The sequence below is a fragment of the Palaemon carinicauda genome, chromosome 16 (assembly GCF_036898095.1).
Source record: "Palaemon carinicauda isolate YSFRI2023 chromosome 16, ASM3689809v2, whole genome shotgun sequence".
In the NCBI taxonomy this organism is placed as follows: Eukaryota; Metazoa; Arthropoda; class Malacostraca; order Decapoda; family Palaemonidae; genus Palaemon; species Palaemon carinicauda.
The window spans coordinates 60,154,472-60,174,471 of record NC_090740.1 but is presented as its reverse complement, the minus strand read 5'-3'; the positions used below and the strand labels follow the sequence as shown (position 1 = coordinate 60,174,471).

The 20,000-nt window shown below is 37.4% G+C and overlaps 2 protein-coding genes across 6 annotated transcripts in view; both read right to left on the bottom strand.

Moving 5' to 3' along the window:
- The window catches only part of LOC137655741 (uncharacterized), a 1,545,462-nt gene that overhangs the window by 1,336,085 nt on the left and 189,377 nt on the right, over positions 1-20,000 (bottom strand). For all 5 annotated transcript variants that reach the window (XM_068389795.1, XM_068389798.1, XM_068389799.1 and 2 more), the window contains exon 2: positions 226-347. The gene's annotated coding sequence lies outside the window, so the exon portion shown is untranslated. The remainder of the gene's footprint in view (positions 1-225; positions 348-20,000) is intronic.
- Positions 2,483-3,091, bottom strand: LOC137655331 (uncharacterized). Its single transcript, XM_068389223.1, has one exon. The coding sequence runs from the start codon at positions 3,089-3,091 to the stop codon at positions 2,483-2,485; it is 609 nt and encodes a 202-aa protein (XP_068245324.1).

Here is a 20,000-nt window from a genome sequence, read left to right as displayed (position 1 = left end):
CAGTCAAAATATTGTTCCCTTCAATTTACTTCTATGAGAATAAGACTGAAGCCTATATAATTTCACAATTGTTGAGAGAATCAATTTGCGCAAAAAAAAAAAAAAGGTATCCTTATAGTTTCCACTAATTATCTGATAATTTCATTTATAGAAAATTAAATAGAAGTAATTATCAATTAGGTAAACAAAGCTTAACAAACTATTTCTTCTGATTTCGTAACATACCTTCATGACACCGAAAAGAAGACAAAGGGACGAAGAGAAGCAAATAAGTCCGTGAATGTGTACATTATATCCACCACCTTAGACGGCTGAGGAAGAGGAGAAGTGGCAGTAGTCGGCGGTTCCTGTAGAAGGATGGATTGCGCCATTAAAAAGACATCACTTGGAAATCAACTGTATTATCAATAATATATATATATATATATATATATATATATATATATATATATATATATATATATATATATATATATATATATATATATAAAAGAAAAAAAATATTTGCATAACTGTGTTAAAATTCTGGTGGGAATATTTATATGAACACTTAGTATAAAAAAATACGATTAAGAAAATGATATACCAGCGCAGAAAAAAGTTTTATTGGATTTCATTACATCGTGATTGCTGATTTTATACATTTACTTTTCAAGCAAGCAATCAACCGAACATAGTTGTACAAACATTAATAAAAAGAGTTTCTTAATTGCTAAAGACAATTTAGTCAGAAAAATATCAACATTAGTTATTGGAATGTCTTCACATCTGTTCAACCCTCCGAAAATATATATTTCTACAATTCTTCAATTCGTAGGAATGTATAATGTTATTTTAAAGGACAATTTCTCTTCCTTACTCTCTTTTTATTTTCTTGCTAAAATCTTGCCATGTATGATACATGGTACACAAACTTACACCCTCTTCAAGAAGGTGGCTCAAAAATATGTAAAATACGAGAGAGTAGGGTAACAGACAAATAATAACAACGAATCAACTAAACCATAAATTTTGTGAGAGCTATATAACAAAAACTGTGCCTTAAAGTGTATTCAAACACAAGAGTGTGTGTATATATATATATATATATATATATATATATATATATATATATATATATATATATATATACAGTATAGCTTTATGCTGATTAAGATATATGTATACCGTCACCGTTACCGATCCCATAATCCACCAGGATCGTAGGGGCGCTGCATGGTGAACACCGCAATAGGAGCCTCCACTTGTCACGGTTGTGTGCGAGTGCCTGGGTCTGGGAGAAGGTTTTTCCTGTCCATTCAGCAATGTTGTCGGTCCACCTGTTTCTCTGCCGCCCTCTTCTCCTCTTCCCCTGAACTGTTCCCTGGAGAATTGTCTTGGACAGACCGCTTGATCTTGTTGTGTGGCCATACCATTTTAGTTTTCTCCTCTTCACTGTGGACAGCAGATCTTCATAGCGTCCCAAGTGTTGTCTCACTCTTCTGTTGACTTCTTCATTTGTGACATGCTCAATGTACGAGATGCCAAGCACTCGTCTGAAGCATCTCATTTCTGCAGCTTGGATCTTTCTCTGTAGCTCTGCCGTCAGTGTCCAGGATTCACAAGCATACAGAAGGATGGAAATGACTAGGGCATGCAATAGTCTCAATTTGGATTTGACAGCGATGTTTTTGTCTTTCCAGATTGGATTCAGTTTCGTTAGCGCCGCTATTGTTTGCATGATTCTTGCATGGACTTCTGGTTTGGATCCTTCTTGGCTGATGATTGCACCAAGGTACTTGAATTGTTGGACTGTTTCAAGTTGTTGACCACCGACCACGAATTTTGCTTTGATTGGTTCGTCGCTGTTTCTCATTAGCTTGTTTTTTTCAGCACTGATTTCCATTCCGTATCTGGCTGATGTTTCATCCAGACGTTTCACGAGGTTGACCAGCTCATCTTCGTTCCCTGCCAGGCTGTCAATATCATCAGCAAACCGAAGGGTGCTGATTCTTCGTCCTCCGATGCTAACTGTGCTCACATGATCTTCGAGTGCATCTGTCATAATTTGTTCAAGGAAGATGTTGAACAGGGTTGGTGACAGAAGGCAGCCTTGGCGGACACCTACTGAAGTGTGGAACCATTCGCCTATTTTGCCTTGGGCAAGGACCACGCTGGTTGCTTTATTGTACAGCTATTGGATCGTCTATATCAGTTTTTGTCCCATGTTGTACCTGTTCATTGTGGCCCAGAGGGCATCATGCCATACACGGTCAAATGCCTTTTTGTAGTCAATGAACACGTGGAAGATGTCTTGCTGGTGTTGGCTGGACTTCTCACACAGAACTCGAAGATTGAAAATCTGTTCCGTTGTGCTCCTTCCTCTTCTAAACCCAGCTTGTTCTTTGGCAATGATCTCTTCTGCTTGGGGTCTCAGTCGGTTCAGAATGACTCTCAACATCACTTTGATTGCGTGGCTGATAAGGCTAATCGTTCTATAGTTTTAGCATTGCTGTAAGTTGCCTTTCTTGGGAAGCGTGATGAAGAGGGACTGTGTCCAGGGTGTGGACCATTCACTTGTCTGCCAGATCTTGTTGCAGATGCTAGTGAGGATGTCAGTCACTGTCTCTCCGCCATGCTCTATAAGTTCTGCTAGGATGCTGTCTACTCCTGCAGCTTTTCCATGTTTTAGCGATCTCATCGCTTCCTCCACTTCTTCTCTCAGAACTGGGAAGTCGTCGTTGTTAGATGATTTGTGGCACGATGTTACATTGGGATCTCCATTGGTCTGGTAGTTGTAAAGGTCGGAACAGTACTCTATCCACCTCTTGAGTATGTCTTCTTCTTCCGTGAGGCAGTTCCCTGCTTTGTCTCGGATGGTACTGACTCGTGCTTGCTTTGGTTTTGTTAGATCTTTCACGATTTGGAACGCTCGCCTACTGTTGTTCTTCTCCAGCTTTTCCTCAATTTCTGTACACTGTTTTCCAATCCAATCTTCTTTGGCTTGGTTCATGCTTTTTCTTATCTTGCGGTTGATTTCTCTGTAGTCTGTTGCTACGGTGGGTGTGGTCTTGTTCTTTTTCAGTTCTCTTCTTTTGTCGCACATATCCATGATTTCATCTGTGACCTATCGCTGTGTTTTCCTGCGAACGTTTCCAAGCGTTTCATTTGCAGACTCTATCATGACTTTGTTGAATTGAGCTGTCAGCGTTTCCGCGCTGTGGTCTTCCTCAAGTGTTAACAGTTGGGCAAACTTCCCTCCAACTGTTGCCTTAAAGGACTCTGCGATCTTGGGGTCCCTCAACCTGTCCAGGTTGAATTTCATCCTGGTGTTCTTGGGCTTCTTGATTGTCTTCAGCCTGAGTTTGAAGTTCACAAACACCAGATCATGGTCGCTACCGACATCTGCACTAGGGAAAGTTCTTATCGTAGCTCTTTTGATCCCCGATCTGAACCGATTTTGTAAAAGAATGCAGTCGATCTGGTTGTGGTGGATTCCATTAGGTGCATGCCATGTCCAGCGTCGTGATGCCTTGTGCTCACCGAGTGTATTTGCAAGCACCGCATTGTTGTAGCTGGCAAACTCTAGTAGTCATAGTCCTCTCTCATTGGACACGTCATTGCACGAGGGGCCGCAGAATTCCTTCCAGTCCTTCAGTGCGTCTTTGTCCACTTTCGCATTCCAATCTCCCTGGAAGATAACTATGTCCTTTTTGTCCACTTTGTCGATGGTTTCTTGGAGTTGACTGTAGAATGCCTCCACAGCATCATCGTCGTGGTCTGTTGTTGGTGCATAGGCCTGTACTATTGTGATGTTAAATGGTGCTGCTCTTAGGCGGATGGAAATGGCCCTGCTGGAAACTGGGCGGCAACCTAGTACAGAGTTCTTGATGTTCTTGTTGACAAGAAAACCTACGCCATTAGTATGTTTGTCCATCTCTCCGCTGTAGTAAAGTACATGACCTTCCTGTATATGTATATATATATCTTAATCAGCATAAAGCTATACTAGTCCCCAGCATAGCAAAGGCCTCACACACGTCCTTCCACTCGCATCTGTTTATAGCTTTTCTATGCCCGTTTATACCAATACATTTTTTAAGATCGTCAATCCATCGTCTTCTCTTCCTTTCCCTGCTTCTTTTGCAAATTCTAGAGAGCCGTTCTGTTATTCCTAATAGCCATCTATTATCTGTCACTCTCATCATATGGCCGGCCTAGGTCAATTTCTTTTCCTTACATATTAGTAAAATATACTCTAATTTATCTTGGTTTCGTATCCATGTTGCTCTTTTACTGTCTCTTGGTGTTAATCCCATCATCATTCTTTCCTTAGCTCATTGAACTGGAACTAGATTATGTTATAAGTCTTTAGTAAAGCTCCAAGTTTCTGATGCACAAGTTAATAATGGTAAGAAAATCTGATTAAATAAATTTCCTTTTAGAGAAGTATGTATATAAATATTTATATATATATATATATATATATATATATATATATATAGATATAGATATATATATATATATATATATATATATATATATATAAGAGTATATCTCTATATCTATCTATTTATCTATCGCTATACATTTATCCATCTTTCTATATGCATCTACATATAATTATTATTATTATTATTATTATTATTATTACTATTATTATTATTATTATTATTATTATTACTTCTTGCTCAGCTACAACCCCTTTTGGAAAAGCAGAGGGTAAAAGAAATAAAGAAACAAAGAATAATGGGCCTGTGTGTATCCTCAAGCAAGAGAATTCTAACCAAAGATCTTGGAAGACCATGATACAGAGGCTATGGCACTACACAAGACAAGAGAACAATGGTTTGATTTCGGAGTGTTCTTCTCCTAGAGTAGCTGTTTGCCATAACTAGAGACTTGCTTCTACCATTAACAAGCGGAAAGTACCCACTGAACAATTACAGTGCAGTAGTTAACTACTTGAAAGAAAAAGAAGTTTTCGGTTATCTTAAGAGTTGTCTGGTCTATGAAGAAAGAGGAGGAAGTGTAAAGAATGGGTCATACAATTTGGTATATGTGAAGGCAAAGGAAAAATGATCCGTACTCAGAGAGGGCTCCAATGTACTGTGACGGGCCGAGAGAGGAGTTGTGAACTCAAAGGCAGATTGGAAACGACTGAGTTATTTATTAAGGAACACTCTTCTTTATATACAAAACTTCAAGGCAACAGGACATGACCTGTTCGAGAGACAGATAATGTTACTGAGCAAAACGGAGACATGATCATTCAGGTTCTTTTTAGTGCGAGGGAAGAGCGCAGATACAACCACAATATATACAAAATAATTATGTACAATTGTGTGACACACGGTTGGTACATGGCTCCCCCCCTAAAAATGACATACTGTACATGTTAAATAGGGCGCCCTGATCTAGAGAGGCGAACTATAGGCGGGTCATCTGGCAGAAGATAAGCAGGTTTTAGACGATCAATGGAGACCCAGTCTTCTTTGCCCCGAATGTTTAGGAGGAATGCTTTCCAACTGCGGCGGATCACAAGGAAAGGGCCCGTGTAAGGGGGCGTTAGTGATGGCTTGCTGGTGTCGTTGCGCAGGAAGACGTGCGTTGCAGAGTGCAAGTCCGTTGGTATGTGATGCTTCGCTGGGGGCTTGTAAGTCTGGCGGCACGGAGTAAATTTTCCCACGACGTGACGTATGCGCTGGAGATCGTCGGAGGAGGTCGTAGAAGGAAAAAATTCGGCAGGGACGACCAACGGGTCGCCATACACCATTTCGGCTGCCGAGACGTCAAGGGCGTCTTTAGGAGTGGTCCTTAGTCCAAGGAGGACCCAGGGAAGCTGAGTAAACCAATTGCAATCCTTGCAGCGGGACATCAAAGCTGCTTTGAGGGTGCGATGAAAACGTTCAACCATTCCATTGGCGACGGGGTTGTAGGCCGTTGTCTGATGTAGGGTGATGCCCAGGAGATTCGCTAATGACGTCCATAATTGAGAGGTGAAAGTTGTTCCCCTGTCAGAAGTAATATGCTCAGGGATGCCGAATCTTGAAATCCATCCAGAGAGTAAGGCAGATGTACATGAGGCGGACGTTGCAGTTTCCATGGGAATGGCTTCAGGCCAACGAGTGGAGCGGTCGATGACGGTAAACAGGTAACGATGTCCTTGTGATGTGGGTAGGGGGCCTACAACGTCGACGTGAATGTGTGCGAAACGACGCTGAGGTTGAGGAAAGGTGCCCACTCCTGAATCCGTGTGTCGATGTACTTTGGAAGTTTGGCAAGAAGTACACACACGGACCCAATCCTTAGCATCCTTAGAAATGCCGTGCCAAATGAACTTTGCCTTCAGCAGCTGTGCAGTAGAACGGCACGAGGGATGTGAAAGGCCGTGGATGAAATCAAACACCTGTCGGCGCATGGGAGCAGGAATCCAAGGTCGCGGTCTACCAGTACTGACGTCACAGAGGAGGGTGGTGTTGGAGTCTTCGAGGGGAAAATCCTCCCAACGGAGGGACGTGCAGGATGTCCTACAAGCTTGATACTCTGGATCCTGTCGTTGGGCTTCAGCCAGGGCGCTGTAATCCAATCCCAGTTGAACGGCAGCCAACGTGTTTCTTGACAGGGCATCGGCAACGGGATTCATTTTCCCAGGGACGTATTGGAGGGTGCAATTGTATTCAGCCACGGCGGAGAGATGTCGGCGTTGACGGGCGGACCAGGCGTCAGACTGTCGAGTGAAGGCGTGCACCAGAGGCATGTGGTCTGTACGAATGACGAAGGGCGTACCTTCTAAGAAATGGCGAAAGTGACGGACAGCCAAGTGCACCGCCAGCAATTCTCGATCGAAGGTAGAATAACCCGATTCGGCCTTGGACAGTTTTCTGCTGAAGAAAGCCAATGACCACCTGCTCGAGTACTGCACCAATAGCGACGTCGCTGGCATCGGTGGAGAGAAGGAGAGGGGCGTGTGGGATAGGAAAAGTGACAGCCGCAGCAGTTGATAGGGCCTTCTTTGCATTGCAGAAGGCTGTTTCTTGAAGGGGACCCCACTTCAGGTCCTTTGGCTTGCCCTTGAGGGAGGCGTAGAGGGGAGCAAGAGTGGCGGCAATGGCTGGCAGAAAACGGTGATAATAGTTGATCATGCCCAAGAATTCCTGCAGAGCTTTGACGGTCGAGGGCGTGGGGAAATTCTGAACGGCCGCTAGCTTCTCAGGGAGGGGATGGACTCCTTCAGGAGTGATACGGTGCCCTAAGAACAACACTTCGTTGGCGCCAAAGGTACACTTGTCGTACCGGACTACAAGGCCGTTTTGTTGCAGGCGGTCGAGCACGATGCGCAGGTGATGGAGGTGTTCCTCTTTTGAGGAGGAGAACACAAGTATGTCGTCCACATAACATACACAGGAAGGGAGGTCCCCTAAGATGCCATCCATGAGACGTTGAAACGTTGCCCCAGCATTACGAAGGCCAAAACAGGAGTAATTGAAGGTGTATGTGCCAAACGGAGTGGTGATGGCGGTCTTGGGGATGTCTTCTGGGTTCATAGGCACCTGATAATACCCCTTCAGGAGGTCGAGCGTAGAGAAAACCTTTGCTTTGTGCAGGTAGGAGGTTACATCGGCAATGTTTGGGAGGGGGTAGTGATCCGGTTCTGTTTGCATGTTCAGGCGCCTGTAATCCCCGCACGGACGGAGTGAGCCGTCTTTCTTCAGAACGATGTGTAAGGGTGACGACCATGGGCTGGAGGCCTTTTGGCAAAGGCCCATTTTCTCCATTTCGGCGAACGTCTGTTTGGCGGCTGCCAATTGTTCCGGTGCCAGACGTCTGAATTTTGCGAAGACTGGGGGTCCCGTCGTCTTGATATGGTGATAAATACCGTGCTTGGCAGGAACCGTGGGCGTTTGGCGAAGTTCTGGACGGAAAACTTCCGGGTACGACGTGAGGAGGTGGGCGTAGGCATCCGTGGGTGCGCTGATGTGGAGAGCGAGGTTAGAGGGGGCGGGTTGAAGAGGTGTCGACAAGTACGAGTCTGCGTTGACCAATCGTCGGTGGGCGACATCGAGCAGAAGGTGGAAATGAGAGAGGAAATCCGCACCGAGGATTGGCATTGTGACGTCAGCAACGAGAAACTTCCAATTGAATTTACCGTTTCCGAACGATAATGTGAGGCTCTCGTAACCGTAGGTGGGTATCGCAGATCCGTTGGCAGCTACCAAGCGTATGTCGGCAGATGTAGACAGACTACGTTGTGCCTTGAAGAGTTTCCTTGGCAAAAGAGAACGACAAGCACCCGTGTCTACCAAAAATCGCACACCCGTTCCTGCATCCTGTAAAAAGAAAAGATTAGAAACATGGGAGGCCACCGCCACAAGCGATGGCCTACTTACAAGTTTTTTGGCCACTGACAATCTTTGGCACATTTCTTCGCGGTTGCCCCGAATCTGAAGTGGTAGTAGCAAAACTGCGGTGGATGGGAGGTAGTAAGTGGCTGTAGAAGTCGTTCGTTGGGGTGCGAGCGATTGGTGGGTGGTGGGCGGCTTTGTCAGCGCTTCGGCACGTCACGGGGTAGGCGTGTATGTCCTACGGCATTCATGTCAGCTTCGGTTGACGTTGAATAGGCATCCTCGTCGTCAGGGGTGGAGGCGTTGATGGAGGTCTTGAAGTGGCTGTCCATAAGGGCGTCGGCTTCGGTCATCAAGTCCTTTATGGGTAAACTATCGACATCGGGTATGGCAGCGCGCACAGGTTCAGGTAAACGGCGTATCCAAAGGGCACGGAGTAGGTTCACCACACGAGGAGAGCCGTCTGCGGCAGGTTGAAGGCGAGCGATACTGGTCATTTCCCTGAGGGCAAGCGAAGCCCTTTGGTCCCCCAACGGTTGTTGCGAGAGCTGAAAAAGCTTTGCTATACGGGCGGCTGGCGACGGCGAGTACTGCTGCAGAAGGTATGATTTGAGGTCGTCATACGCTATTGGGGTGTCTCCTTGTTCACAAAGCCAGTCGGATATTTCTGGGAAGGTGTCCTCGGGTATCGCCGCGAGAACATAATCCGCTTTGGTGGTTGAGCGAGTCACGCCCCTTATACGAAACTGGACTTCTGCGCGCTGAAACCAAGCAAACGCCTCTCCGCTGGCAAACGATGAAAGTTTGAATGGAGCGGCCGCAGCACCAACTGCCGTAGAGTCCGCCATAGTACCAACGATGAAGGGGCGAGGGGGTGGGGGTGGAAGGCGGTGGGAGCGAGTCGACTTCCGGGGTCACCAATGTGACGGGCCGAGAGAGGAGTTGTGAACTCAAAGGCAGATTGGAAACAACTGAGTTATTTATTAAGGAACACTCTTCTTTATATACAAAACTTCAAGGCAACAGGACATGACCTGTTCGAGAGACAGATAATGTTACTGAGCAAAACGGAGACATGATCATTCAGGTTCTTTTTAGTGCGAGGGAAGAGCGCAGATACAACCATAATATATACAAAATAATTATGTACAATTGTGTGACACACGGTTGGTACAGTACAGTAGTAATATCTTGCCAAATGGCAGAATAACTCTTTCAATGTAGTATCTAAAACGGTGGCTGGTGCCTAGGCTAATTTATATATGTATATATATATATATATATATATATATATGTGTGTATATATATATATATATATACAGTATATATATATATATATATATATATACACATATATATATATATATATATATATATATATATGTATATATATATATATGTATGAAAATAAACGTCTGTTTGTATATATAATATTGGCGTCGCCTTCTCTTCCTTCATTCTTTTCTTCTCCATTCGTGGCTGGTGGATGGTTATTATTAATCTTAAAGATGGAGTGTGTAAAGGAGGCTTCTACTTTTTTACCTTCTTGAAGATTTCTGTCTTCTACAACAATGAACTTTTTATCTTTGCAGTTTCTTTCTCATTTACTTCCTAAAATGTTCATTCTTCACAATTGCACTTTATTCTCTTCCATTTTCCAAATTCTATAAACGTTTTTCTTAAGAACTTCTCGTCCATTCTTCACTTTATTTCGGTTCAAATAAATTTCTTATTCATTGCCGTCAAAATGGGATGAAAAGAGTTTACAATCAATCTGTTTTCGATATATTGTATTTGAAATCAATAATCCATTCCTATTATTCCTTCTTCCAGAGGCAACTCTAGTTTTCAATAAGAGAAATCGGTTATTTATTTTATGGTTTAATGAGCATTTTTACTTTTTACTGCTCAAAATAGTACATGAAATTTTAAAACATAATTCACTGACATTCCAATGGAAAAAAATGTTGGTGTCTATAAAATTATTATATATATCATGGAACTTCGAAATAGAGAAGTTAATTTTTATTCTAATGATATATAAAAGTCAATGACAATTCTTCTTTACTTTTACCTGCCGAATTCAGGGTTTTCTGTACTTAGAATTTAAATTAACCTCATCTTCACCATCGACAGGTTTAAGTACAAAAGAATTGTCATTGACTTTTATCTTTCTTCGGGTCCAAGTGGTATGTCACTGTTCATACAAATTTCCTGGACCAAGGTTCGATTCCCGGCCGGTCAGAAGCTATTGTCTTTGCCTGATCCCAAGGGTGTAAGAGAATCCAGACATTAATGTATCAAAAGTTTATGGCTATATATATATATATATATATATATACATATATATATATATATATATATATATATATATGTATGTATATATAAGCCATATATTTTACTCCTCTTAATATAACTGGCTTCTCTCCACTTCATGAAACCCAAGAAGGAATAAATTCCTGGTCGGTCAGGGAATCGAACCCGGACCCAAGAAACTTAGGTCCAGTTGATTCAACCACTCAGCCACAAAGATGATAAAAGTTGATGACAACTCTCCCATACTTAGACCTGTTGAATACAGAGAATCCAGATATTAGGAGGAGTAAAATATTTGGCTTATTTGAATATGAAAAACACGTCTACAGTAAATGTGCAAAATATATCATATATATTTATATATATACATGTGATATATATGTATATATAAGTATATATATATACACATATATACAAATATATGTGTACATCATATATACATAATACATACATCATCATCACCAACACGATCATTATCATCCGTAACAAGTCCACTTCAGAACAAGGGCTATAGAGATGTCCTTCCACTTCCGCCTGTTTATGGTCTTTCTATGCCAGTCTTTACCAACAAATTTTCTTAGTTCTTCAATTCATTATCTTCTCTTCCTTCCTTTGCTTCTTTTGCAATCTTTAATGGCTCCTTTTATCATGCTTAATGTAAATTTATTATCAGTCATTCTCGTTATAAGTCCTGCCCATGTCCATTTCTTTTTCTTACACGATTGAATATCCTGTAATTTACTTTGTTCTCGTATCAATGTTGTTCGTTTTCTCTCTTTTAGTGTTATCCTCATCATTATTCTTTCCCTAACTTTTTGAGTTGTAAGTAGCCATGTTGTAAGGTTCCAAGTTATCAATGGATGATGTAATACATGTAGGACTATCTGATTATTTTTTTTTTTCTTACTTAAAGAAGCATTTTACTTTTTTGTAATTTCATTTATTTTACCAAAAGCTCTTCACCTTATGCTTATCCTACTTTTAATTTCAGTCTCATGTCCTGGGAAAAAAAGCTTACAGTCTATCCTAAGTACGGTCGTAACCCTTATTTGCTGTCCCTCTGCATTTTCATTGAACCTTATATTAGTTTGACTCACTTTCATTTCAGTCTTACATTTTGCTTTCCCTATTTAAATCATTCATCATCTTTTGAAATTCCTCCCATGATTCATCAAAAAGGAATATATCGTCTGAAATCTAAATTTGTTGATTTGTTGAGGTATTCCCATTAATACTAACACCTGCATAAATGCATACATCTATACTGTACACATATTTATTGTATATATATATATATATATATAAAATATATATATATATATATATATATACATATATAGATATATATATATATATATATATATAATTTACCCATTATATGTGCGATATATATATAAATATATAAATATATATATATATATATATATATACATATATATATATATATATATACATATAATTTACCCATTATATGTGCGATATATATATATATATATATACAATTTACCCATTTTATGTGCGATATATATAAATTATATATATATATATATATATATATGTATATATATATATATATATACATATATATACATACATATATATATATATATACATAAATATAAAACATATTTATAGCTAGTATATTCGCTAAGGTACTAGCCTCCCGATGAGATACTACCACTAAAGTTATTGAGTCTTTTAAATGGCCAGATAGTACTACATTGGATGCCTCCCTGGTTACCGCTCATTTTTTATTTTGCCTACACACACCAAATAGTCTGGCCTATTATTTTCACATTCCCATATTTTCTCATGCACCTGAAAATACTAATATAACCGAAAAATTCCTCTTTACTCAAGGGGTTAACTACTGCGCTATAATTTTTCAGTAACTCTTGTAGTCTATGTGCCAGGGAGAATATCGGTATCAAATTGGTGAACAAATTCCTTCAGGATTTTCGGTAATATGGTTTGTGATTTGACTACAGAGAGTTGATGGACTTTTGAAACACTTTGCTAAATGCCACCTTGTGGTAGCTTATTTCCAATAAGCTACCACAACATGGGAAGAGAGGCATACAGAAAAACTAGGTGGATATTCCATTCAGTGAATTAAGATTTATGACTCTTGATAATGTTTTCATTATCTCTTTAAGCACAGGTCGTCGAAAAGACAGTTGCAACAAAAGCAGAAAATAATGAAGCTGAAGGTCTTTCACCACGTCCGAATCACCACCCCACTCCTAACGAACCGCAAATGGACAAAAGGCAGTAACTAATACAATCACAACGTTTGGCAAAACAGATAAGAGAACAGCCATTGTATTGCGGCCATTTAAGTATCAAAGTATAGTATTCATTCATATACATTATTCTATATTTTCATTAAGATTCACACGCTACTTCTATAAAATGAAGCTCACAATCCTACAGATGAACACAGTCTTTCAGAATTGCTCTGAAGACCTCTACTGTTGTTAAGGATTGTTCTCCTGTCTCATTTGAGGAACAAGCTCCCTTGATTTTGCCTTTGTGGCCCGGTGGCAAGTCTCTGGAACATTTTCCTTGGTCCGTGTTGGAATCAACGACCATTGGGTCTCTGATTCCAAGGCTAAGTGAATTTGATATAATGAGGTATATATATATCTATATATATATATATATATATATATATTTATATATGTGAGTATAAATATATATATATATATATATATATTCATATATATATATATATATATATATGCACACATATATAAATATATATATATATATATATACACATATATAAATATAAATACATATATATATATATATATATTCATATATATATATATATATATGCACACACTCATATATATATATATATATATACATATATAAATATAAATACATATATATATATATATATATATTATATATATATATATATATATATTGTATATATATTTTATATATATATATATATATATATATTGTATATATGCATTTGAGTTCCCGTATATTACCTCTTCAGTTCATAAACAAGCGAAACTGTTTGAAATATATAATTAGATAAGTTCATATGTGTCTAAATATGCATATACACACACCCACCTACACACAAACACACACACACATACATACACACAGATATATATATATATATATATATATATATATCTACATATATAACAAGAAATGCAGCCGTTTCTTGCCACTTCAGGACAAAGGCATCAGAGTTGCCCTTATTCATGCTGGGGTTTGGCCAACTGCGAATTGGTGATGGTGGGGGACTTTTGTCTGATCGCTCACAGGAAACCATCGTAGTATGGGTGATCCTGACTAGTGTGTGTGTATATATATATATATATATATATATATGTATATATATATTATTTATATACATATATATATATATATATATATATATATATGAGAGAGAGAGAGAGAGAGAGAGAGAGAGAGAGAGAGAGAGGAGTCACTATCAAGATTGCTTGTCAGGCCTTCGATTCCGGTATATAAAGTCCTGTAGTTACGGATTTCTGTTAAGAAATTGATTAAATATTTTAAGGTCGCTTTCATTTTTAGTAATAGCAGTAATTTGTCGTTACAAAAGCTTGGGGTTCATTTGATACATGGCTTGTCTCTTGACCATTCTTTGCTGATTTTGCGAAGTCACACAACTGTTTTACCGAATAGGAAATAAAGAGGAGCAGGACAATACAGTGGAGGTAAGGGAACAAAGAATAGGCAGAAGATTTTTGGCAGGTGACGGCTAACAATAAAGATGGTCGATGGCATAGACTACCATGTATTAATGGATTGGTATTTTCAATTTATGATTTCGTTTTGGCCTGTGAAGCTCTTCAGCGCCCAAATGTACCTGGAGGAGAAACCTGAAGTTATAATGTGGAGTTAAAGTTGAAGAAGATATACAGCTAGATGGAAGGAAGAAAGCAAGAAGGGAGGTAAAATGAAATGACATACAGCAAGTGCAGGTAGTGGACAAAGAAGCACTGGAAACACCCCATATTAAGGAATGCCTTAAGTAGGCTCCGTGATATTCCATGACGGCATTACCACATTACCTGTAGCAGCCCGTTGAGATACTACCGCTAGAGAGTTATGGGGTCCTTTGACTGGCCAGACAGTACTACACTGGATCCTTCTCTCTGGTTACGGTTTACATTCCCTTTTCCTACACATACACCGAATAGTCTGGCCTATTCTTTACAGATTCTTTTCAGTCCTCATACGCCTGACAACACTGAGATTACCGAACAATTCTTCATCTAAGGGGTTAACTACTTCACTGTAATTGTTCAGTAGCTACTTTCCTCTTGGTAAGGGTAGAGGAGACTCTTTAGCTGTGGTAAGCAGCTCTTCTAGGTGGACAACTCCAAAATCAAACCATTGTTCTCTTGTCCTGGGTAGTGCCATAGCCTCTGTACCATGGTCTTCCACTGTCTTGGGTTAGAGTTCTCTTGCTTGAGGATGCGCTCGGGCACACTATTCTATCTAGTTTCTCTTCCTCTGGGCTTGTTAACGTTTTTATAGTATTTAAAGGAAATATCTATTGTAATGTTACTCTTCTTAAAATATTTTATTTTTCCTTATTTCCTTTCCTCACCGAGCTATTTTCCCTGTTGGGGACCATGGGCCTATAGCATTCTGCTTTCCAGCTACGGTTGTAGCTTAGCAAGTAATAATAATAATAATAATAATAATAATAATAATAATAATAATAATAATAATAATAATAAACGAAACAAACAATAATTCCAGAAAATTAATATATGTATATGAATGTAAGTAAGTATATATATATATATATATATATATATATATATATATATATATATGCGTGTGTGTGTGTGTGTGTGTGTGTGTGTGTTACTGTAAAGCTTCTCAATGAATGGATAAACCATAACTGTACTAAACAAATTGAAAATGTCCACAAAAGTAAACCTACATATAAATTTCAGGTATTATCAAATAACGATATCTTATTCTAAATTATGTAAGGTTACCAAATAAAATAGATTTACCGTATACCATATTGAATACTAATATTTATAGTTTAATTTGTAATTTTGAAATTCTACTTACAGTTTCCAACGCTGCACTGAAATTCCTTGAATGTAGCCAGGAGGTTCGTAAGACTGCCCTTGATTTTAGTGGTGTCTTTAGCCATGTTAATCATAAGAGTAGTTATTGATGGGTACAAGGACATGGACACAGTGTGTATTGGAATGTAATATCTGTTGTTCCTCAGATTGGCGTTCTCGACTTATTACTTTTGATATATAAGCACCATCTGCATATGCAGATGATGCTACTCTTTTTGCATCAATTCCATTTCTAGAATGCACACTAAAGGTTGCTGAATTCCTTAATAGAGATCAATTTTATGTCAGTGCATGATGCAAATTATGATGTATGAAGTTGAGCCCTAACAAAACTTGAAGTATTATTGAGAGTAGGTCGAGTAGAGTCACACCTCATTATCCACATGTCTCTCTAGCTTTATAAATCTCATTCAGAACTTTAGTTGCGACTCTTAATTGCAAATTTAATTCTGATAAGCATCTTCTGTCTGTTTTCTCTTCAACTGATTATTTAGAAAGTTTCTTAAGATCTTCGGTGATCAATTTATTCTGAGGAAATGTTTGAATACTTTTAATGTAATTTCAATCTACTGGTAGAAACTTGAGGTCTATTAAATTCATTATTTATAATTTGGATATTAATTTTAGGTACTGTCGTTCAGTTAGCTCTATGGAGGCTACGTAAGATTTTTCATAATTTTGCATTCAAATATTCAGACTGTATCATGTCGTAAGTAGTGCTAGGTATGCAATTAATTCTAAAAGTCATGCCTTCTCCACCATAAGGCACAATACTACATGGTGTTCTTGAAGTTTTATTACAGCTGTGACCAGATTATGGAATGGTCTTCCTCTTATGGTAGTTGGGTTAGTTTAACTAAAGAAGTTCAAAGTTTTTGCAAATATATTTCATTTGAACAGGCCAAAGTAAGTCTCGTCTTCATAGTTTATGTATGACAGTTCTAGTTTACCGTTGTTACACATCTTCAAATATTTCAAATTATTTTATTCGTTACTTACTGTGTATAGTTTATTTGCTATTTCCTTGTTTCCTATCCTCAGTTAGCTACTTTTCCTAGGATTGTAGCATTCTGCATTTTAAATCAGGTTGTAGCTTAGCTAATAATAATAATAACAACAATGATAATAATAATAATAATAATAATAATAATAATAATAATAATAATAATAATAATAATAATAATAATGATAATAATAATTGCGTTATCAGATCGAGTACTATCTTAGCTCTCAAACCTCGCACAGCGAATTAAGAAGCAAGTCGGAACGCGACTTTAATCCAAGTTGCATTTTAAAAAGAATGGTGAACATAACCATCGGAATTATTATCCAGCAAACACGAATATGAAAGGATCTCATAAGATATCATAAGATTCTTGTTCCTTTACATGCCCCATGAATAACCATACTTGGAAATAAAACGTGGTTTGAAGCACTGATGGTGACAAGGGCTATGTAAATATGTTTGAATAGGAAGAAAGCTTAGCCAAACAGAACTTGAGTGGGGAATAAGCTTATAATGATCTACTTATCTTGTTTTTATTTATAGAAATTAGATTTTTAAAAATTATCTGCAAAATTTATAAATAAATCTTTTTCGCTCTGATCGGCCATACACCTCACAATTTCTTAATATTTATTAAAGTAAAGATAAAAGAGAAATATTCAGTGGTAATATATATATATATATATATATATATATATATATATATATATATATATATATATATATATATATATATATATATATATATATATATACATTTATGTATATATATATATATATATATATATATATATATATATATATATATATATATATATACCAGAAATTTTAACATGTATAAATGAAAGCTATCCTTCGACGTATCATAAGTTACTTATATATTTTTTAAAGAAAAAAAAATTCTTTAGCAAAGCAGTGTAAATAAATAATATGGCTTAATTCGTCTCTACGAAATTCATAAAAGAAACATATTTGAAAGACAAAAGATTGAAAAGGAATAGTGAACTTAGTGGTAATCATGAACACGTTTGTGGATGTGACTTGAGTGTCAGAGGATGATGCGATTACAGGTAAGAGACTTTGGTGTAGTTATGAAGGTGTAATCCACTATTTAGCTATATTAAAGAAGGTAATTCTGGATGTATGAAGGTCTTGAAGGAATGGGCGAGAAGACTGGTCAATTAGTCCACTGGTTAATCGTTTAGGAATTTATTTAAGAAATGTTCCTCCTAATATCACACATTGATAATTGCGCTCGGAAAAAGTATAATCCTCCTCTTTATCTGTCTGTCTGTCTTCAGCGCTGGCGAGGACATTCAAGTGAGACCGTTGAATGGCTGACATAAACAAAATCCAGTCGGGCCCCTTTGGGAAATCTGGATAAAATGGTTGCATGAGGAGATTCTTCTGGCGAAAGATTTATTTCTAGAGATATCTATACGAACTTGCACAAACTAAACCTTAAAGAGATGCACGTTGTGCTCGGAGAGACGAATGACAATCGGATGATACCTCGTGATCACATTACTTCTCGGAAAGAGCTTTTATCGTGTTAGCAGCTTGATAATATGCAGTGCAAGATAGCATTGCATAGTTATTGTGTGAATGCTACTAAGAATGTTTACAGTACATATGATATATATGATAAAGAAATATGTTAGTAATCATATTTACACACATACACACACACACACACACACACACATATATATATATATATATATATATATATATATATATATATATATATATATATATATATGCGTAAAAATCACAGGAAAACGTGATGCTCAGATGCAGAAGAACCACAGGGAAAATGAAAATACGAAATATACACTTAAGTCCTGACTAGTTTCGTGATACTTCTTCAGAGGACTGATTTATTGAGAGAAGTTTCTTTACATTTTATAGGGAAAGCAAACGTACGAACATACATATAGAGATTTAAAGAACAATGACACTCCCTTACCAGCTACCTGGGCTTGAGTCAGGTGTTAAGTGAGTGGAGTCCCCAAGCTCATTAGACACCTGCCAAAAAGGGTCATTTCTAGTGGCGGGTAAATTCTTGTTTTTCAGTACAGTTTATTTATATAAAAACACGGTAGCCTTATCTATATAAATACATAAGCAAAACATACACATACATACATATATATATATATACATACATATACACATACATATATACATACATACATACACATACATACATATGTACATATACATTTATATACATACAATATTAATATCATAAACATATAATCATGTATATATCAATACTTATAGAGTCCAGTTTCATAAAAGAAACCTTTGAAAACAACTTGAATATTGGTCATGGAATGTATAAACTCGACGCCTTTATATGTAAAGAGATTTGTAAGCTATATAAAAAAACATTAACCACTTAATGTAGAATTGAATGTATTGTGAATAATTAACGTCGCTGTGAAATTAATATTTAGACCTAAGCTACCATTCATTAAAGGGTACAATTATTTTATATAGTATGCATAAGTATATTGGCACTATATAGTGTTATGCTAGATATAAGTATTGATATATACATGATTATATGTTTATGATATTAATGTTGTATAAATATAAATGTATATGTACATATGTATATATGTGTATGTATGTATGTGTATATATATGTATGTGTATATATATATATATGTATGTGTGTATATATGTATATATGTATATGTATGTGTATATGTATGTATATATGTATGTATGTATGTGTATGGTTTGCTTATGTATTTATATAGATAAGGCTACCATGTTTTCATATAAATAAACTACTGAAAAACAAGAATTTACCCGCCACTAGAAATGACCCTTTTTGGCAGGTGTCTAATGAGCTTGGGGACTCCGCCCACTTAACACCTGACTCAAGCCCAGGTAGCTGGTAAGGGAGTGTCATTGTTCTTTAAATCTCTATATGTATGTTCGTATGTTTGCTTTCCCTATAAAATGTAAAGAAACCTCTCTCAATAAATCAGTCCTCTGAAGAAGTATTACAAAACTAGTCAGGACTTAAGTGTATATTTCGTATTTTCATTTTCCCCGTGGTTCTTCTGCATATATATATATATATATATATATATATATATATATATATATATATATATAAATATATATATAAAAACATATATATATATATATATTATATATATATATTGTACATATGCATATAGGTACTCCCAGGTACACGATAAATGGAAGAAGGTAAAGGCAAAATGG

What these genes read in the sequence shown, in the direction of transcription:
- LOC137655331 (XM_068389223.1), bottom strand. Translation starts at nt 3,091, where the DNA reads ATGGATATGTGCGACAAAAGAAGAGAACTGAAAAAGAACAAGACCACA.